Here is a 22,895-nt window from a genome sequence, read left to right as displayed (position 1 = left end):
TTGAGGGACTGTGACCTGGCCCTCTGTTTAAAAAGTTTGTGAACCCCTGATTTAGAGACTATGCATTGCAAGGCAAATCTTTCTACATCATTTCACTAAAGTTAGAAAGTGCTTTTCTTGTGTATGAACCAAACTGTATGTCACATGTATTACCAAGGTTACCATATGTGAAACTTCAGTCATAGGTGTGAAGTCAGTGTTGTTTCTTTTATCATTTTGAAGAGCATGTACCTGATTCCTTCAAAGAAAAAAGTACCCAAAATAGTTTTCACAGACACATAGGTGTCATTTTCACTTTATTTAAGGAAAGGGGAACAGTAATTTTATAATACACAAAAGACAAATTAGACAGCACTGCAGAAAGGCTGAGTGTTTCATGGCCAGTCTGCTTTGCAGCTCTACAATTAGTACTTTTACTGTAATTTTGTCATTTGTATTATTGTTTAAGCATCTTTATAGTTGGCAGAGTTTGGGGTTATTTTAAAAAATATCACAAAAAGGTGTACTACTACTACTATGAAAACCTAAACCCCACAAAATCACTTTGAAATAAACCATAAATATGTGATGCACATTAGTGTAACAAAACCATTTTTGTAAACATAACAGGTGCATACGATAAAAAATAAAGTCACTGCAGTCATACAGTTAGAGTTACTTTGACTTAAGATACAGAAAATTATTACTTAAAGCTTAAAACTAAACTAGGAGTATTCCTTTATGCTTACCAACAGCACTGCTTTGAAAATGGATTTCAACATTTTATTTTGTAGTGGTTTCATAACACTGATTCAACTTGCAAAGTCAGCCACCTTGGCACTTGTGTGGGGTTTGGGGCAGCAAAACAACAGTGCCCAAGAGCAAAATCAACCCCCTTGCTTTGCGGTGCACAACTTTATCAGGAAGGAAATTGACCCAGAAGTAGTCCTCCTTATTACAACACTCCTACATTTTATGAACAGTAGTATTGATATACATGTATCAAATCGATCAATCAAGGTGGCATGTGAGGAGACAGTAATAATTAATCACTTTTTGTGCCATTCTTATCTTTGCCCTCAAGGCATCCAACCAATCAGTCAGCTATGCTGCAATCTCCAACGGAAGAGGATGCCTATTGTCCATATTGGCATTGGCCCTTGGGGTCCCACTGGTTTTCTGTGAGACAAAGCAGAGTTGCTGCTTGGCTGTTTGCTAACAGGAACAAAGAGAAGTACATGTAACTGCAGCCTTAGCCCTGATATTGAATGCACCCCAAGAGTCAAGCATTTTTTTAAAAAAGAGATCAAGAGAAAGAGAGACTTCAAGAGGTTTCTCTGCGTTCTTATTTGTTTTATACGCACACGCCTACTCCTGGGGAGGGAATGGGGGAATCCTCCTGCTCTTCCAAAGAAAGAGTTTAGTAAAGGGCCAGAGAGAAGAACAGTGGTTTGTTGTCAAAGGAATGACTTACTGAGCATCAGGCTCAGTTGGTTCTATTCAATGGGAAGCCAAGCCATATGACCAATCTCATCTCCCCTATCAAAGCATTCTGATTGAAGAAACACATCTGAGTCCCTACCTGTCCTACTATCACAACAGAAGTTACAGCCCCATGAAACATTGGAATCCAATTCACTTACTGAACAGTGAGCTTAAGGCAGCCGTCAATAAACTACTCCAAACAGAGTAAAAAAAGTTTTTTTAAAAAAACCCATAATGATTGAATCATGACACTGTGCATTATCACACCACCAACAGATAATTAAACACTCAAGTTTTCTCAAGTAATAAACACGTGTAGTCTTTAAACAAAGTATTAGTCTTGAGACATTTATTACAAAGGCCAGAAACTTATTGATAAAAACAAAACAGAGGTTGTTGGTTTGTTTCTTTCTTCAAAAAGGTGGGGCAGGGAAAAGTAAAAGAGAGCCAAGAGTCTGAATTTTACACTTTAACATAAGTATACGCTGCTTTCTTTTTTTAAAAAAATGAATAAGCAGTATTAACTACATTCTTAAAATAGTTTTAGTGCATTGCATTATTAGAAAAGGAAAATATCACTTCCCCAAAGTTTCCTACAACATTTAAGAAGTTATAGAACTAGCCTAGTTTTTTATTACTTGCCTGTTACTAGGCTCCACATGTTAAGAGTAAAACTTTCCAGATTTCAGGCTAAAATTCCTCTTAATTTCCATTCATGATGAAATTGGTAAAAAATAAAGTGAAAAGTTTGCTTTCAAAATTTTAAAAAATTGACTACTCAAACATCACTGCGTCACTGGCACAAGTCTAATTCAACCATCTCAAACGACTGCTGGTCTCTCCTGATGAAACCTGGTACAAAATTAACAGTCACACCTTTAACCTGCTAAAGTTTTGGTATTATGATTAATTGGACATTATTATTAGCTCACTTTAAAAAAATGGTATAGACCTAACCACCTCTTTTATCGTATGTATTAGAAATAATGAGGTAGGCACAAAAATAAACATGTTTGGAATTTTCTCTCCCCAAAGGCTACATGTGCAGACTGGTAGTAAAAGTTGTTGCACATTTTAGGTTTAAACAAAAATTAAACCTTTTAACTTAGGCAGTGCTAACACTGACATTACCAAGTATTGGCCTAATGACAAGTCATCATAGAAAAACGAACAATTCTATTATTTATTCATTCATTCATTTTATTTTTTAAAAAACCATCGATGTGTGGTTTTCAGGCAAAACTTGGTACATAGGAAAAAACAAAAACAAAAAAAACCCAACGGACTAAACTCTTGGCCAAGCCAAAACTTCAAACAGAATTCACCCCACCTCCCCGAAACCACTGTGCCTTTCACATTTTATAAATATTAAAATTTAAAACCTGTGTCTTCCTCTCTGCTCACATATTGTCACATTATAAAAGAAAAAAACAAAGCAGAAGAAATGTCAATTAAATACATTGTTAATATTACTATATTAGATCTGCCCTCTGCTTCAGCAACACTGGCTCCGCCTACGTCAACCTCCTGCCACCTTCTTACGCCTTGCCTTCTCTCAAAAACACATTTCTGACCAGTCTGGTCCTTTTATTTATTTGTTTCACTTGGAAATCTGGAGTTAGGAAAGGAGGAGGGGGAGGGGGGGGAGGAGGAAAAGGAAAGAGACCTGATTCTTTCTCTAGTGGGATCCCAAACCAGATAGCACCTGATGGCAATATCTGCACAGCACCAGCTGCACACTGCAGCCTCAGTTTAAAAAGAAAAAGAACCCAACACCAGTGATGCCTGCACATGCCATGGCATAGGGCACTGCATCACGGCCGGTCTGAACTCCAGTTGCAAATGATTCCAAGTTATGAAGACTCCAGATCACAGCAATCCTGCAACAAATTTTCTTTTGCTTCTACCAACTCAGAAGAGAAGTCCGGCCTAAGGTCATGAAATAAACCTGACTGCTTCCTCCAGACCGTACAGAGGCAAAGAAAACCTGCAAAGGAAGAGACAAAGAGAAAGCAAAAGGTCTCTTATCAATGGATATCAGAGGTAAACAAAGCAATCGATGTACGAACAATGTGCATTTAAGCCAGTTGGAAGTTGTTTGCTTGCCATTAAAGAAATTTATTTAATTTGTATCAAAAGTATTGCATAAGTAAGTATAAAACTGATAAAAATAGAAGGATCATAAGTAGCTAAATATTTTTGACCAAAAATGGGCAACAGTGACTGCATTATCTGTAGCTTTAAACAATTCTGCCTCTGTAGATGAGGCAGGACATTGTGGACAAGCATACAGATGTGGAGTTGTCTACTCTGTTCCACAGTTGCACAAGGTGGAAGATTCTTTTAGGTAGTGCCATTTTGCCCAGTTGTGTTTTGTTTTGATCTGCCCACCCTGTTCAGGGACTTCCACGTTGCTCATTCTTGGTTTGCCTCTGGAGGAAGACCCTTGTGAGAGGCCATCCAACTGGGATTGCTGCCCAGAGGGATGCTCTTGTTGCTGGGGGAACATTAGGAGTGGTGGTTCTCATGAAGCTTTTCCTTGATTTGGGTCTACTGGGAGGAGGCTGATAACTATGCAGTGGATGGCTTTCATAGTGTTCAACCTAATTTCTCTCTCAGTTAGCAGCAACTTCCTGTTGTACGTTGCCGGGGGGGGGGGGGGGCAATGCCTGCTAGCTTGTAAACTTTATCAATAGGTGTAGGTTAGAGACATCCTGTGATTATTCTGCATGTTTCGTTCAATGCTATGTTCACTTAATGAGGTGTTTACATCAATGTGTGGAGGGAGGGAAAGTCATATAAAAAGGACTCTCCCTTTGATTATAAAGGTGGGGAGGATAGGCAGGTGATACACGGCAATTCCTATTCACCTTAGTCAGCAGCCCGCCTAAAAACATTGAAACAGCCACACATTCTCTATCTCTGTGTTATGCAAAATCTTTCTGCTTCCCTTCTGAAGAAGAGCATATGACAATCTATTGATACAAGATAGCTTCCACGTTCCCACCCTTTTCTACAATTATTAATGCCATTTATTATCAATGCTGAAACCATAGGTCATTCACATTCTCAGAAATAAAAATCCAATATATAAAAAGGCAATAATAGAAAAGAGCAACAACATAAAACAATATGAAAGGACAATAACATAAAACATTATAAAAGTACTACATACTGACATATCTTGCCTATTAAAATCTAATATTGTTAAGATAGAATATAACATCAAAGATACAATTCTTCAGCTCAAAGCATCCCTTTAGCTGTCAACTATAATGTTGGCACTATGTTTAGCTCAAATTTTCATTGCTGTCAAGGTGAAAAGAGAAACCTTGCGAGTTACCACAGAATTGGAATCACACAGCAGATAAGGAATCTTTTTCTGACACAGTATTGCTATGTAAGTTACACAGAATAGATACCAATAATTTGGATTCTGAATATAACGTACAGATGAGTAAATAAGTTGGCAAATCCTCAATTTCTGGGACCCCGCAAATACACAAATGGAGGGCCAGAGAGGTATGAATATATCTGCCATCAATCACAGCTGTAGGAATGGTTTAAATATGAAGGCAGTAAAAGCTTGCCCATGTTTATGATATGTACCAGTTTCTGAGTAACATACCCTTTGATTGTCAAATGTAAAAAAGCTATGCAATTTTGAAAATTTTGAATTATTAACAACCTGTCTCCCTTTTCTAAAATGACTTTGAAACCACAAAACTGAACATCACGATGTGAAAAAACATACCGTACCTTGTCATTACGTTCACATAGAAACTTGAGTCTTTGCGCCCTTTTGTGCATGAATACACCATCCAAGTGTCCTGTTTCCACTGATCGTATCTCAATAGCCTTTTCTCCCCAGCCCATAATTTGATTGGATCGAATATATGCTTTACAGCAAAAACAAAGGGGATAGTAAGCAATAATTGTCACCACAATACATAGCAACAGAAAGTGAATTCTATCTTGTTGAGTCTTAAGACAATAGCCTCTTAAGTAATAATAATATACAGTCAGTCCTTCATGTTTGCTAATGTTAGGAGCATAGCTCCTTCACAAAATTAGGGAAATGCATATTAAAAAATCTACTTCTTCTCTGAGCTAATAGCTCTCTAGAAAGCTCTACATTTTCTAGCATGAGCCAACTTCTGACAGAGGTTGGGCATAGAATTGGAAGAATATTTTCTATCCATGGATGGCTAACTCCATAGATAGAGAATCTGTGGATATGAAGGGCTGACTGTACAAACAGAATTATGGTGATTAAAAAAAGAATGAAAATGATTTCAGGATTTTAGAATGCAATAAACATAATTGCTTTTATCTAGCTTGAATATACATGACAGGCCCCCTCACAATACATGTCACACAGCGGATCTGTTTAAACAACTAAGTAATTGAATTCAATATCAAACAAACATTTTAAAAGCCCACCTACTTGGCTGCATCACTTTTCTAACAGTATAAGTCATTTGGAAATCTAAGTATACATACCCACTGATGTAGGCATTTCTCCCCACTGTAGAACGACGTCTTTTGTGATCCTTCCATATGTATTAACATATACGCCTTCATCCTCATAGCAAACAAGTAACTCCATCCCATCAGTGTTTGGCAGAATGATGATTGCATGAGGCTGGATACTACTCTGGATCTGCAGACAAACAAATTACAAGTAAGAGCTCGACATGCTTTATTTATTTTAATTAAGTTTATTAATGAAAATATTTATATTCTACCCAATTATCTGAGGCTCACAGGGCAGCAAAAAAAGTTTTGAACAATTCAAAATAATTTAAAGCAATACAAATAATTTGAAGACTGAAAGAATATTAAAACACTTAATACTTAAAATGGGACAGTTCAAATGCAGTTAAAACAATTAAAACAACCACATAAACAAATCTAGAGGAAATCAATCATACCCCAGAACAATCATGTTTTTACTGGGCACTGGAATGACATCAGTATTGGGACCAACTGGTCCATACTGATGCGTGTTATTGTGGTCTCAGTTATCTATAGTTTCAGTTATCCTCCATGGATACAGAGGTCTTACTGTACTATGATTTCTAGATAGTTTATGTTTTTCTTAATAAAATAACATGAATGAAAGGAAATATTAATTTTAAAAAGCTGGATTCTTACATGCGTTGGGAGGTAAATATCATACACTGATCCTGAATCCACATCAACTGCATGAAATCCAGCACAGGAGCCATAGATCACCTTCAGTCTCTGGCCTTCTTCTACGGTAAGATCCACTAATAATGGTTTATGTACCAGGTCTCCAAATGACTACAAAAGAGTAAAGAAAACAAAAGTGTAGTTAAGCACATTACACTCAATTTGGTTGCCATTATAAATGAAGGGATAGTTAGCTTGAGGATGTGTCTCTAGTAGTAGTTTTTCCTCACCATTCAGGGGAGAGACTGAGAGAGAGAGAGAGCACCAAGATTACTCAGTGCATTGCATGACTCAGTGGACAAGGACTCAGATATCTCCCAGTTTGACAATTTGTCATGTGCCTTCAACTCATTTCTGAGTTATGGCAAACCCAAGGCAAACTTATCACGGAGTTTTCTTGGCACCATTTTATCACCAGAAAACTGCCCTTGCCTTCCACTGAGGCTGAGGGAGTGTAGCTTGGGCACCAAGTTGATTTCCATGGCACCAAGCCACAGGGCACCAAGTGGATTTCCATGGCTGAACATGGATTTAAACCTCCCCAAGTTTTAGACCATCACTCAAGCCACAACACTGGCTATCTCACTTGCATAAACAATCATAAACTCACTATTACAGAATTTAAGGAATTACTGAGACACTATGCTGGATTTGGATTTTTTTTACTGCCTCTTGAAAACATACTGAAACAAGAACACAAGCAACATATAAACACTTTGTTTCCATGTGCTCCTCCCACATAGTCCCATCTTGTAGGTATGCACCCTTACCTTAAATGCCATGAATTTATGGTATGGTTTTGGTGCCCATGCGTAGACTTCCACAGAACACTTCAAAGCAATGACTAAGAATTTGATTCTTTCATATTTTACTGAAATTTTAAAAGTGAACATTAATTATATGCCACAAAAGAAGAAGAAAAATACATTGATTCTTACAGTGTTGGAGAAGCTGCTAACACTGAACAATAATACACATTTCAATAAGTGACGGGAAAGGATGAAACAGCACATACAAGATTTGACAACTAAAACAGCTATTAAACTACTGTCATCCATCAAAAAAAGAAGAGGTACGATTTCTTTCTGTCACATAAAATTCCTAATTTAGTCAACAAAGTGTAAATAACATTTACATTTCTTGTATCCACATGGATCAAGACTATCACTTATTGAATGGAAAGAGCCCCAACTATTAGAAGCTGTTAATTTGGAAGGTTATTTTTTTAAAAGGAACACAAAATATAGTATCTAGGATAGCAATGTATGGAAGTATAGACATATTAATTTTTTTTAAGGGATACTTCCAAGAAGGTTTTTGTAGGTGACATATCTAGCAGGACATTGCTTAAATAACACTCGTGGTTAAGTGGTGGACAGCTGGTTCAATGATTGCAAATGATTATAAATGTTCATAGAAGAGGCAGGGAAATATATAGGGAGGAGCAGGTATATAATGGACTCAAGCCAAAACAATGATTTTATGTTCCAACTAATACCAGGCACCAATGGGTTTTTTCAATCTACAACTTTCTTGTTTTATAAGGAGTCAGAGCAGAAATAATTTCATATTTTGTTTGTATATTTTGCAGACACATACATGACAAGAGCGTAAACTGCCGCTCTTTGAAGATCCCAGGTGGAGGAATTCACCTATTTAAAAGGTGGTAGGACTCTGTCTAGCCCCCTACACCCCATTTAACACAATATCCTTTTTTTAAAAAACTCAGGGTGGATTGCCAGTCACTACTGGCTGTGTGTCTCCTCATTTGTTAATACCGTTCATATGGCCCAATGGAAATCTTGGGGGAAAATAAACCAACATTCCTGTTCTGTCATAGCTGTCCACTCCTCTCTACTGGAAAAGAAGCTCAGGTCATTTTTATTTTTTTGAAAAAGGGAAGATCAATTTTTCATCTGGTTTAAATGGTTCCACTGACTTAGTTATTCCCTGCCATGTTCAAAAGTGCTAAAAACAATCTAAGGAAGAGAGATGTGTTTCTCCTTCTATTTGGAAGCAGATCTAAGAGCCTGCTAAGAAATGTGATGACAGCCAGACAGTGGAAAATTGGCACATTGCCCTCAACTGAGACATTCCTGATGGCATGTCACAGTATAGATAAAAGAAACACAAGAACGTTATTCCAACAGTTGATATCCTGAAAGAAATGCCATATCATGTTCACATGGGAGGTGTAAAAGCTAAGCAGGATTCATCAACAAGCAGCTTCTACTTTAACTAAACCTTTCAAGTATAGGTTTCCCTCTTAATGGACTTTCAGAAAAAGCTCAATGAGGTACGTACCAACTTTATAGTGCACACAGCCTTCCAAGTCGCCCACAGTTGTCCAGCCTTGCTTCTTCTCTACCTCAGGGTCGTTGTGAAGGATTTTGTTTCTTAACCATGATAGGTAATAAACTCTCAATTTATTCTTCTTACCTACAAATATTTAAAGGCTTGTTAAGACTAGGATAAAAGAGCAAACTGGGGGAAAACTGCAACTGCGGTACCAGCTTCACAAAAACTGACACAATACATTGATTCAAGATTTCGACAAAAGCAAACTTCCCTTCTCATATTTACGGCAACCTAATCAATTAAAGCTACACTGTAAGAAACAAATATGTGGAATGAAAAACGTATCATGTTTAGATAGTACACATGGAGTACTTCAATTCCTCCAAAACATGGTTTGAAGAATTGGGAATGACCATTGTGTTCATATCCTCCTTCGTCCCACGTTCATTCAGAGCTGGTTTCAATGCCGTAATGCTGTCTTTAATAAATCATAATTAAATATGTGCTGTAAAAGGCTTTCATGGCTGGAATCACTGGGTTGGTGTGAGTTTTCTGAGCTGCATGGCCATATTTCTGAAGCATTCTCTCCTGGCATTTTGCCCATCTTTCAACTTCTGAGGATGCGTGCCACAGATGTGGGTGAAATGGAAAACTTACAGCAACCCATTATTAAATAACTTGGATAACAGAACTGAGACCACAATTTCCCCTTGCTCTTCCATTCATTCATCCATTCCATTCATGCTCTTCCATTCAGCATCTAATCAGTTTCATGTCCTATATAGTAAGTTAATATTAAACTATAGTTAATTCTCAGTGCAAGGAAGAACTGTGATTTAAATAAATCATGATCAAACTACTGAAACAGAGTTAAGAGAAAGCATGTAGTCCTGACATCTATTTGTGGTTTAGTAAATCACATTTTATTAAACTAGGATTGTTATATTTAAAACTGAATCACAAGTGGATTCATTCTACAGCACAGATGCATCCCAAACTTTTCTTTTCAACCGCTGAAAGCTTTGGTGTTCTAACACTTTTATTTTTAAAGAAGGAATTATAAGCAGGCAGCCACTGTAATGGGCACCTTTGTTGGCCAAATGACATATACTGTATTTTTTTGCCGCCGCACATTTCATTTAGCAGCAAATACTATTTTTAGTTTGAGGTTTTGAAAATTAAGGTGTAGATTACATTTGATGGCACATTAGACTTGAGTAAATGTAAGTAGGATTGTACATATAAATATAGTGTGTTCTAGAAAAAGTAAAAACAATATTTACCCGATATTGTCACCAACACATTTAGACCTTCAAGTACATCCATTTGCTGAAATCTCCTTCTGTTTATTAATGGATATACCTTCCCTTGGCCACTCCTGTCCAGCAGCATCAGGCCACTCTCAGTCCCCACTAACAAGTTAACGCCTAGAATAAATAAAACAAATTCAGCATATATTTTCCTTGGTTGTGAAAGAGTTCCTCATTGGACAATTATGTTATGGTTTTCACATCTCCAGGAAAAGTCTTCAAGCACAATGGGAAATCAAGAGTATGTGACATGTAAAGAGCATACACACAGGACCTATGCTTATTAATTAACAAGTTGTTTGCTTAAGAGTTAGTTCAGGCAACATAGCATTCAAATGTGAAGCTAGGCTTGAGTTCTCTGGTTCTTTTCTTAAGTCAAGAACTAGTTTCCTATGTTCTTATTTTTAAATTCCTGCTCAAGTTTTACTAAGTATACCTTTTACTTGTAGACTTATGCTGTACTTATAACTTCTTTGGCGGTTCCTGAACTGTGTTGTCTTGGGATCTGCATGAGACATTTGGATTACTGTTTAATTATCACCTATTGCTAACCTTTTTTGGATTATACATAATTTCTTTATTCCTGATTTTTCATATATTTTATATGTTTTTACAATAAACTGTTTGCTTATACTCTGGACTCCCGTGTGGTACTGTGGTCATAGATGTTTCCAGACCTGGGGTGCAACATTCAATACAGCTGGGGATAAAGCCAATTTCCACCACTACCACCCCAGCTCCTCGATTTCCCTCCAAAAACACAGAAAATGGCAATTACCTCATTTACTGCATGTTTACTTCCTGGCCCTTGCCATGTGACTGAGCAAGGCTAGCTTTGGGAGGACGACCCCCCTCTGTTCCTCCTAAGCTTGGTCACAAGACAGGTAGTAAACATGCAATGAATAAGGCAAGTGACTTTTTCTGAGTATGTTTGTGTGTGTGTGTGTGTGTGTGTGTAGGGGTGTTATAGAGGGCAGGAAGGACTGCTATCTTGCCTTCCCAGGTTGCCAGTACCTGGGGAGCACATGTTGGCTGTGGGGACACCAAGCACAGAGTCCGCATAGGAATCTGGGATGGATGTCTGCACCACCTCAACATGAGGAAAAATCCAAATCCTGCTGGAGGATTCAGACTTCCCCTGTGTTTTAAATCTGGGGTGCAGCCACATTAAGTGGTTTACAATGGGTTAACTTGCATCAGCCTGCAGGCTGATGCAACCCCTACACTGCCTTAAATGGCTGTGTAGAACCACTCTGAGAGATCATGGTTCAAATCCCATTCAGCCAAAGGAAGCCACTGGGTAAGTCATGCTCTCTCAGCCTCAGATGAAGATAATGATATATCTTTTCCAAATAAATATTGTCAGGGAAACTTCATGATAGGGTCATCTTAGAATTGCAATTATACCGAAACAATCATTAAATCTTATATCTGGTGAAAATAGTATATAGCCACTGTAGCAAAATGCAAGCAACAACAATTCCCCTATCCTGATTAAGCTTAACTTCATCTTTTTTTGTGTGACAAATTTGGGAAATAAGCTAGCAATCATTAAATAGCTCTTATACCCCATAAGGCAGCACACAGGATTTCAGAATTGAATCTCTTCTTGTATTTGCGGATTTCTGGAGTGTCACTTTGTGGTCTTGTATTTGTAGGGTTCACATTAACAACAGATCCTTTCCGGGTTGGATCCTGTCTGATGGCTTCTGCTCTCATTGCTTCACTAGAAAATCCTACTGCAGGGGAAGAAATGATAGAGAAATAGAGAGAAAATAGTAAGAACAGTGGTCTTTTAATACCACATTACCATATACATACATACATGCATGCATGCATAACCATATGCATATATACACCATACAACAGAGACAGATCAGATCAAAATATGCACCTTTTGTTAAATTACATTTATATAAAATAGAAATGAAAAGTAAAATGAAGCCAAGTGAATATTTTTTAAAGTTTGTTATTATATTTTGTTTTCACTTACCAACAGAAGTCACAGTTGTTCCACTAGATGGAGATATTTGGAGTAATCTAGGGTCTATAAAAGGCGTAAAGGAGGAGGAAGATTTGTGTTTCTGCAGTGTATTACTAGCGGATTGAGTCTGCAATGCAAATTTCACATTTATTAATCACCACAAAATAAAAACAAGTATGATTTTAAAAAATTGTTCTAACTGCTACTGGACAGCACTGTTTTAGAAGCCTTCTCGGGCCCCTTCCCCAAGTGCTACCTATATAACTGTACCTATATGAGTAACTGGAGCAACATCATGAAAAAAGCACATATTCTACACATTAATATGAGAAATTGAGACTAGTATCCAGCTCGATTATAAAATGTTTTCATGAAATAGTTACCAAAACCAGTACAAAACAACATGACTCCCCTCTTCCTGAAATGTATGCTATATGTTCTATCCTTGTCATATTTTATTTTTCACTTTGACTATCATCTTCTTTGCTTTTTTGCAATTATGTGTCTTCTACACTGAGCCAGTGACCACAAGACAATAAAATTTCAATGTGCAAAAGTGAGAATCAAGCACTCAGTACTGAAAATTTTAGCATCTGGTTAGTTTTAGGATTAATTGTCACTTTTTCTCAAGTAATTCTTTAAAAACTGAGCCTCTTGCCAGAAAGCTGCAGCAGGTGCATCCACCATGACTTCTTATAGAAAAAAAAGTTAAGTCTGGATCAAACAAGCCAACTGGGCTGGGGAGGGACAGGGCAGATGTAAACAATGACATGAAGGAGCCAGTGTGCCTTGCAGTTAAAAACATTAAACTCAAGAAACACAAACAAAAGGAGAAAAGTTAAATGAAGTGGGAGTGGAATGGCTAGGAGAGAAAAAATCTTGCCAGACTATGTGAATTATGTGTCACGGGGATAACACTCACATGAAAGCAGAGTGACAGGGGTTAAAAATTAATATGGATGAGGAAAAGTTGCAACAGACAAAAAAGAGATGATTTTTATATATTTGTCATACATCTATGGTGTTATTTTATTTACAGCTTCTTAGCAAACATTTTATTTCTGGTCAATCTTTAGCAGAAAGTATATCCTGGTTTTTCATTACAGAATTAGGTATGTCTTTCAAACAATTTTCCTTCTATGACATTCTACTGCTCTTCTTCTTTAATATGAACGTCTATAGGATTTTTAAAAATTGTTTAGAACGAACTGACACTCTACTGTTGGACTTTTTTTTGTGTCAGGAGCAACTTGAGAAACTGCAAGTCGCTTCTGGTGTGAGAGAATTGGTTGTCTGAAAGAACGTTGCCCAGGGGATGCCCTGATGCTTTTCCATCCTGAGGGAGGCTTCTCTCATGCCCCCGAATGAGAAACTGGAGCTCACAGACAGGAGCTCACCCTGCTCTCCAGATTCGAACTGCCAACCTTTTGGTTAGCAATCCAGCCGGTACAAGGATTTAACCCATTGCATCACTGGTGGCTCCTACTGTTGGACTTTGAAAGTGTACCAGGGTCTCCACAGCTGTCGACCTCAAACTCATAAAGGCAGGTGCTACTGTTTTTAAAGAACTGCACTGCCTACAATTCCAAATCTCTCTCATTAGACTTAACATAGTCTCAGGTTTCCTAAAGAACATCTCCTGCTTTAACATGAGGCTTCTAAACTTTGACCTAAGACTACAATGGAGAAACGATGCAAAAAGCAACTTTAGTTCTTCTCAAAATTATGCTAGATACAATATATTTTATAATTTTCCTTCAAGGTACATCTCTAGACAGCCTGTTGTTTTTAAGAATGTTCTTGCCTTCTATTTCTGAAATTTGAGGATAATGGCAAGTAAGAGGACTTATCATGAAGGTCCAATGTTGCCAAGGAGAAGGACCCATCCATGAACAGGTTAATCCTGTCAACAGCCAGGCTGGGCAGGATATCACATTATTTGAAAAGCAGCCTGTATTGATCCATGTCTTCTTCTGCTTAGGTTCCAAGATAAGGAAAGAATAGAAAAGACTCCCCATGTCCAGTTAAGACTCTAGTTCTTCCATCCACAATGGGGATGGATAGTTCCTTCTCCGTGGTAATCCTTCTCCTTGGTAATAATGCACTTTCAAAGGTTTGTGATGAGTCACGAGGTTTCTGATGAGTTCTTAGCTAGTGGAGAAGGAGTTATTCATGAATGGGACTTAATCAAGCAGACGTGTGCATGGATAGAAGGTAGCAAGAAGTGTTCTAATATGGTAGTTCTTGTTGCATAACCCTTCTATCAAAGGAGGCTCTGGCTGAGGAAAATTAATCTAGCTTACAGAGTTTAGTGCTCATGAATAAATTGTCCATATTTCCTGAGGGGGGCATTACTAAACAAAAATTGCACCAGTCATGTATACTAATCTTGCTGAGTGTGCTGTTGGATTCAGTGATTTTGATGGATCTATTATATCGTAGACAAAAAAGGTGATCCACATGATTAGGGCCAAAGATACCTCTGATTCCCAGGGAGGTGGGAAGAAAGAATGCAAAGAAGACTTCTGAATAGGCAGTGAGTGCTGAAATCTTTCTGGCTGAAATGACTGCAATCAGAAAGAGGTCTTGATAGTAAGAATCTTGAGTTTGCGATTTGTGTCTGAGGCAAACAGGTTGAGCTGAAGGTTGTCAATGTGCACTGTCGTGGATGAAAATGTGAAGGTCCAGACTCATTTCCCTGGATCCAGAGTATAGCAGCTAAGGAAGTCTGCCTCCCTATTCAAGGTTTCCTGAATGTGTTGGGCTGAGGTAGAAATAGTGTTTTTTTCTCTCAAGAAAAGGTAAACCTCCCATGTGAAGTAAGTATACATGGAATCCTTAGGATGTAGGATTTGCCTATTTTGCTATCTGTGAGAACTAGGATATTAATAGTTTTTAAGAACATGAGCACATTCCAGTCAGGTGACACAGTGGATTGCTCTGTGGCAGGGACTGGCGAGGTCGGAAGGGAAACAGCCCAACTACGATTGGATCCTGCTAACTCTTCCATAGCCTCCTATTTATCATTATATTATTATTATTATTATTATTATTATTATTATTATTATTTACTATGTATTATATAATATATTATTTATTACTATTTATCATTAGTTGTCTCCTCAAAAGTGAAATCCTCCATGTCTAATTGTTCTTGAACAGATACATACTCCAGTGCCTTAGCTGTTGTATGGTTAGAAGTACAAGGATGATCAACTTCAATACAGACTGATTTAACTACTTTGTTAGCATCGCTAGTGCTGGAGAAGCAGCCATTGCCATGGGATGTTCTTGTTGTGTACATGTCTTTGTGGCTTTCAGCAGAGGCACTTCAGAAGACAGGTATGTTCCAGACTAAGTAGACGTGAGTTTAATTTTCACTATCCTGAGGATGCATTTGAGAAAGAGGTGCAAAGAGGAAAGAGAAGTGATAGAAAGGGGTCAAACTAGTGACAGGGAAAAACTAATGTGGGAAATGAAATAGTAAGGGTGTGTGTGTGTTTTAATGGTACAGGATTGGGAAAGGAAAAAGATGAAAAAAGAGAAACTGAAATAGAAGTAATAAGGTCAGAGAAAGCAGAGGTGATGGGTGTCATTCCTTCCCACCTGCTACTAAGGAGGATGTTCAAGTCCTGAACCGGTGCTTAGCTGCTGTAATGGACTGGATGAGGGCGAACAAATTGAAACTAAATTCAGGCAGATTCATATGATTTAGCTAAGACTGAGTCCTCAAGCTGAAGTTGATTTCTGAGTATGACCTGAAAACTGACGGACTGCTATGCTGAGTAACCAGGACAAATGCTCATCTTTGATTCTTGTCTGCCTTGTTTACTTCAAGTGGGCTGATTTGACCACGGTGGTCCATGCCTTGCTTACAATGTACTCTACATGGGGCTGCCTTTGAAGACAGCCCGGAAACTGCAATTGGTACGAAGGTTGGCAGCCAGATTTCTAATTGGACCTAATGATAGAGAGCACAAGACGCCCTATTAAAGCAGCTCCACTGGCTGCCAATAAGTTTCCAGTCCCAATTCAAGGTGCAGGTTCTGACTTACAAAACTCTAAATGGTTCAGGCCCTGCCTATCTTCGTGATCGCATCTCCCCCTATGAACCAGCGCAGGCTCTAAGGTAATCCGGGGAGGCCCTCCTCCCTCTTCCACCTCAGTCAAAAGCATGGTCAGTGGGGACAAGGGAGAGGGCCTTCTCGGTGGTAGCCCTCCGACTCTGGAATTCCCTCCCCAGGAAGATTAGGCAAACCCCCACACTATCCTCCTTTCATAGGGAATGAAAACCTGGATGTTCCAGCAACGAAATTGGTTTTATATATTTTTATTTTTAGTATCTTTTATCAAGTTTTTGTATTTTATTATGGGTTTTTTTTTTGCTATTTTGTTTATTCAGTTATAGTTGTTTGTTCTATATTGTCTAATGTGTCTTGTTGTAAATTGTTTATATGGTTTTCCTTTTGGCATTGAATGTTTGCCATATTTGGTGGAAACCGCCCCAAGTCCTTTCAGGGAGATAGGGCAGTCTATAAATAAAGTTTTACTTTTATTTTATTGTACAGCTGGCTTCTGAATGAAGGTGCAGCTCAAACTGGAAAATAAGAGGTACTTTTGAACCAAATGTAATAGGGACACTCCCAAAACATCTCCCCAGCTCTAACTTTTTTTGAACACATGCTTTGCCTTCCCTCTTCTTTGTCCTCTCCTAGCTGTTTATTAATAAGAGGTTCAGAGGAGCTCAGCATACAACACTTCCTGCCACTGGATGCCACTTTAAGTATCTTAACAGTCTGCAAAATGAAAGAATAGCAAAAGGTGCAGAATCTGGAAAAGTTTCTCTTTTGATTACAACTCAGAGAATCCTGCAGTTTATGTCTAATCCCAGTTGGACTTATCTGGGAACTTCAGTCCCAAATTTTTCCAAGCTTTCAGAGCAGAACCGAAATGCCAAAAAAACCCAAAAAAAAAACCCCACCCCACATTGGTATACAAAGGTTTTACCAATTTGGGGGAGGGGGGCAGTTATTATTACAACAAGGTTGGGATGTTTGCTGTGAAAACGGCTTAGTCCCTTAACCCATCAAGACATTTTAAAAAGAAGCCTCTTGTGGCAAGGCTGGAGAAAGCTTCCTTTCTAATACAGTGCACCATTTCCCCAAGCAAGGGCCCTCTACATGCATAGTTACTCATACTATGCTGAACTATGTGGCATTACTACTATTTTTTTTAAGCCAGATGATTCTAGGATAGTTTCAGAGTACACCTTCTTCCCAAAACAGCATATCAACAAATACCAATAAAAGCAATCAGTTTAGCTTATGCAAAAGCCATGCAATGAACGATACCTTATCAGAAGCAAGAATATTAAACTGGCATATTCAGGGGGTAAGACTGCTCTAGAGTTAGGGGGTTTGGTTTGTAAGAGCTGAAATGTGTTATTTTGGGAGAGTGAGGGGGTAAGTGACAGGAAAAAAGCAGTACAAACTGACACTGGCTGGAGCTCCTCTGCAAACTAGTTATTAGGCAATACATCTCTAACCCTATGAAAGCAGCCAGCTGTGGTGCAAGACATACCTCATTAGTAGTTAGCTTGTCCTGGGGTGTCTGTGGGGACATGGTGGGTGTCGGCTGGCTGGAGGATGGGGAGGAGGAGGTGGAGGAAGTGGAGGAGGAATGGCTTTGCTGTAAGAGATCTGGCAAGAGGTGAATGCGACCGGCAAAGCCATTGCTCTCATGATGGCTGGCACGCTTTGTGTCAACTGTACTCTGTAGAAAAAACAGGCACACTTGTCTTGCTCAAGTGCTGCGTAAAAGTCTACGTCCCTAAGCAAACTGATCTATTTTTAAGGTTCCACTGAATCAACCAAGCCTCAACACCTGAGTTAGAAAGATATGAAGTGGTGAAAAGAAAGTCTACCATACACTACAAGAGTTGGACTGGCAATATTTGAGTTCTCTGACAAGACCAGATTTCAGTACCAGTGAAACTAATTTCTCATGGGCCAAATCTGTTTTGACTTGCATACTCCTTGGGTTCCTCGCTATATCATGTTTATTTTTAGTTCTAGCTTTCAGAATATTCAGATCAAGCACTTGGAATGTCTTTTGATGTCCTAATTCAACTATCTGAACAAAAACTATACCATCTTAATTAAACCTGCAGGGCTAAATTATGATACTGATATTTTGTTGCGAAAATTAAGAAACTGTAATTAGTTAAGTTCCTTCTTCAATGAGCCACAACACTAAAAAAAAAAAATAGCAAATTCACAACAGGAAAGCATAATCTCAACAGTTCTGCATGTAACATTTCACAGCAGAAAAACTGCACCTCTGCTCATAATCTTTCCTGGATAGAAGACCTAACATGGCATCAGATTTAAAACCAACTACATGGCTCACTTCTTGAACAGTTTCAATCTATCCCACAAAAAGGATACCAATAGACAATTCAAACTAACATCACCATAGCAGATATTTTATTCTCAATATCTGCTGCAAAAGGTACACCTTTTTGACCTCCACTTTAGGTATGAATTAAAATTAACTCTGAAGTTGATGCAATGTGTCACTCTATGCATGCAACACACAAAGAAAATGACATGTGGAAACTATTGCTTCAAATGTCACAGCTCATTCACAGGAGGCAACTATATGTCTGCAACTTCTACAACTAACATTACGTAGCAAACTGCATGGAAGAATGAGTTAATTGAGAAGCAAACCACACACCAAAAAATACATTACCTGTCGGACTATTAAAGTGCCCTCCTTGGAAGGAGTCATGGCAGGTTCACTCTCCACATCATCATGCACAATCATGGTTTTCACAGACTCTGTTTCCCCATTGCTGAGGTTTAGAGTGGATCTGTTTGGTGAAAAGGACATTTTGTTTATCTGATCACATATTTCTGTTTTTATTTTGATTCTACCTTAACCTAAGCAATTTTTAGCAGGAATACTAGGATAAGATCATCACAGAAGAAAATAAACCACAAACCGATTAGGTCTTTGATCTGTAAAGAAAAAATAAGCATTCATCTTCTCAGAAGACTTTCTTTACTAAACAATAAATCTTATCTGAAATTAAAGCAAAATTAATCTAGTCGTGTTTTCTGAGTGTGCACTTTCCTGCAGCAAGATCTATGGAGTCAATATACTGTACTGAATTTCTTCTTACATCTTCCAGTCCTATCAATTACAGAATAATTTAGCTCTCTCTACTGGAGAGAAGTATACTGTATATACATGGGCACGTGTGCATGTAATTATCTATTCAGGTTTCAGTTTGCCAGGAGATTACAGAATCTGTGAAGAATCTAGAACAGGGGTCCACAAACTTTTTAAACAGAGGGCCAGGTCACAATCCCTCAGACTGTTGGCGGGCCGGATTATAATTCGAAAAAATCATGCACACTGCAAATATCTTTATTTGTAGTGCAAAAAACATTTTAAAACAATACAATTTTAACAAATATAAACTTATTAGTATTTCAATGGAAAGTGTGGCCCTGCTTTTGGCTGATGAGATAGGATTGTTGTTGTTATTGTGTGCTTTCAAGTAGTTTCATACTTAGGTTGACCCAGAGCGAGGGCTGGGTAAATGACCTTGGAGGGTCGCATCCGGCCCCCGGGCCTTAGTTTGAGGACCCCTGATCTAGAAGTACAAGATATAGTTTAAAAACCGCAGAAGTTTAAAGAAGTAACTGTATTTCTTCAATTCTAAGATGCACTTTTCCCCAATATAAACATCTCTAAAAACATCTCTTAGAATACAGGTGCATGTGTGTCTATCTGTCTGTTTCTCTATCTGCCTATCTATCTGTCTACAGGCAATCCCCAAGTTACAAACATCCAACTTATAAACAACTCACAGAGAACAGGAAGTGAGAGAAATCTAGCCCTAGGAAGGGAAATTCACTCCTGGAAGAATTGTCATGGAAAAAAGATGTCTCCACTGAAGCTTTCCCACCAATCCTTGTTTCCACAACAAGCTATTTTTTTCAAAATCCAATTACAACAGGGACAAAAAGTAGGGTGAAATCTTCTGAACAGGGCCAGACAGTAAAACAAACATCACAGAAGTGTTAGCCCTTCCCTATGTTACCCAAAGCTTGTGTGTGTGTGTGTGTGTGACTGAAGGTACAATTGAAAAATGCACCTGTTCCAATTTACGAACAAATTCAACTTAAGAACATGCAGAACCTATCTTGTTCATAACTTGGGGACAGCCTGTATATATATGTGTGTGTGTGTGTGTGTGTGTGTGTGTGTATCCTGCTGGTGGTACTGAAATTAGTACAATCAATGAAGCCATAGAATTGAAGAAATATGGTATATATTCCAGCACCTACTGAAGAAAAAACAATACTTGCATGAACTAGTACTACGTGCATTCATATTTAATCTACATTACAGTTGATGTTCCAGATTTGTGGTTTAAACTTTTGCAAATTTAATTATTCAGGAATTATTTGCCACTGCCTCTACTGCTGCCCTGTGCCATTTTAATAGGGATTTATAAGCCTTGTCTACAGTCTTTTTGCAGGCCTTCTGAACCCTTTCCGGTGAAGCAAAGGCAGGGGCGAATCTAAGCATTTATGGCCAGTACATACAGCGTAACCAAGTGGCACCACTGCCATATGCTTGCCCACATTATCAACAGGGCAACGCTGAGCGTGTCTTCATGCCAATTCCTATTGAAAATAGTGTAGGGCAGCAATGGAGACAGTGTTCAATATGGTGTGGCGAGGTTAGATATATTCACTCTTTTCGAAAATTAACTCCACAAACATAGAGGGCCAACTATACTTTCTGGTGGTTTGAATCCATTGTTTGCTCTATGCCAGGAGTGAGCAACTATTAGAAGTTAGGAGACCACACTGGCTCTCAAGAAAACCTTAAAGAGAGAGACTCTCATGAACTAGAAGTCAGCTTCCAGTTCGCCAATTAGGCAGTATGCCCACCATGTCTTCTTTAGCCATGTTAATTATTCTGTGACCCTTTGCTATCACCCTCATGCATATCACTGAAATTTACCCAATTTTTAAAATATCTTTCACAAATAGTGGTTTCCAGAATCGTAACACTAATGGAAGTCTTGCTAAAAAATGAAACTAACTTGGATTTCTTTTAAAAGAATATTCCAAATGGGTGCCCTCTAAATGTGTTGGAACTAAGTTCCTTCCACTGGTCATGCTGGCTGGGAATGATGGGACGTGAACTCCAACAGATCTAGAAGGTACTATGTCAGGTGTACTAATATGTAGTGTTAGGAACAGAGGATAAAAAATAACTAACACTGCTCTAGCATCTTCTGGGCCAGAAGTAGATTCATCGACTCCTTCTTGCTCTATGTCATCATCATCTTCATCAGTTGTCCCTGATTCTTCACTGGAAGAGGAGTAATCTGTCACTTTATGGGGAGGTCGCACATCTTCTACTGCCCTCAGTTCCTTTGCCAAAGCAGTTAAATCCTAGCAAAAGGAACATAGGGAAGATTAGAACGAAGTAACAACAATTGGATAAAGAAATTGCAATGATTACTATTACTATTATTATTTATTGCAACTACTAAATAAATAATAATAATAATAAACTTTATTTCTACCCCGCCAACATCTCCCCGATGGGGACTTGGAGCGGCTTACATGGGGCCAAGCCCGGACAACATAATACAGCAATAAAATCAAAGCATATACAACAGACAACAACATTATCAAAATGACATTAAAATAAAATAAAATAAAACTAATAATAATAATAATAAAAATAATAATAATAAAATAAAAATTCCAATAGACACAATCACGATAAAGATGACAATGGGCGGGCCACATATTCCAAATACAAACAATTAACAGACTATGACGAGATAAAATAGGAGCAGGACGTTTAAATGGAACTCATAAAACACACAGATAAATACATAACATGAACTGAATAGAAAACATGCTCTCAACACTGCAGAATTTTGATCTTGATCTATATTTTTATTTTAGAAAATAAGACTATTTGCTTTCACAAACATGGAATAGTGTCAGTTGACATGTTAACAAATTCGATCTGAAAGTTTCAATTCAACTCAGACAAAAACATCACACTTTACTGGCTGCGACAAGAATACAGTTAGTTACGGCCATATCCTGGACCCTAAAATAGATTAACCTAATGCAGCTTATAAAAAAGAAAGCTTCCCCTTTCAAAAAACTCTTTAAAGGTGATGGGGAATTCCTGAACAACATAGCATGTGGGGACATCTTAGAAGAGTGACATAAATCAAGTTCCTTAATTTCTCAGTATCTGAACTTGATTTTACAAGATTTCTCTTTGTCCCAACAGCCCATGGTGGCTCCGACCCTGTACTGTTCCAGGTACCTCCCTGATTCTCAATATATTATTTTCATCACAAGCATTTGCAGGGATGAAGAGGGATTGGGCAATTTCTGTATCCTAGGATCCAAGCCTATTACACTAAAACTTAATACTGGCTGCTTACCACCTCTCCCTGAAGAACAGTCAGATGAAACAGGTTCCAGAGAATAGCATCAGTCCAAGAAAAGGGTGAAACATTGTTTGGAAAAGAAGAAAAAATAACAAAAAAATTAGTGCAGGAAGAATATTAGTACTGCTACTTC

At 38.2% G+C, this 22,895-nt stretch overlaps 1 protein-coding gene across 4 annotated transcripts in view; it reads right to left on the bottom strand.

Moving 5' to 3' along the window:
• Window positions 1–262: 262 nt before the first annotated feature.
• Window positions 263–22,895, bottom strand: part of MAP4K4 (mitogen-activated protein kinase kinase kinase kinase 4) — a 155,332-nt gene continuing 132,699 nt past the window's right edge. For 2 of the 4 annotated variants that reach the window (XM_060769747.2, XM_060769749.2), the window contains 13 exons: window positions 22,757–22,765; window positions 21,559–21,734; window positions 19,006–19,126; window positions 17,833–18,024; window positions 12,262–12,379; window positions 11,837–12,007; window positions 10,242–10,385; window positions 8,965–9,099; window positions 7,431–7,531; window positions 6,622–6,771; window positions 5,968–6,127; window positions 5,224–5,363; window positions 263–3,451 (listed from right to left, as the gene is read on the bottom strand). In XM_060769747.2, coding sequence (XP_060625730.2) covers window positions 3,368–3,451; window positions 5,224–5,363; window positions 5,968–6,127; window positions 6,622–6,771; window positions 7,431–7,531; window positions 8,965–9,099; window positions 10,242–10,385; window positions 11,837–12,007; window positions 12,262–12,379; window positions 17,833–18,024; window positions 19,006–19,126; window positions 21,559–21,734; window positions 22,757–22,765 — 1,701 coding nt within the window. In that variant the 3' untranslated portion in view covers window positions 263–3,367. The remainder of the gene's footprint in view (window positions 3,452–5,223; window positions 5,364–5,967; window positions 6,128–6,621; window positions 6,772–7,430; window positions 7,532–8,964; window positions 9,100–10,241; window positions 10,386–11,836; window positions 12,008–12,261; window positions 12,380–17,832; window positions 18,025–19,005; window positions 19,127–21,558; window positions 21,735–22,756; window positions 22,766–22,895) is intronic. The other 2 variants (XM_060769748.2, XM_060769751.2) reach the window with 1 other exon arrangement.

The sequence above is a fragment of the Anolis sagrei genome, chromosome 3 (genome assembly GCF_037176765.1).
Source record: "Anolis sagrei isolate rAnoSag1 chromosome 3, rAnoSag1.mat, whole genome shotgun sequence".
NCBI classification, from domain to species: domain Eukaryota; kingdom Metazoa; phylum Chordata; class Lepidosauria; order Squamata; family Dactyloidae; genus Anolis; species Anolis sagrei.
This window is presented reverse-complemented; position numbering and strand designations above follow the sequence as displayed.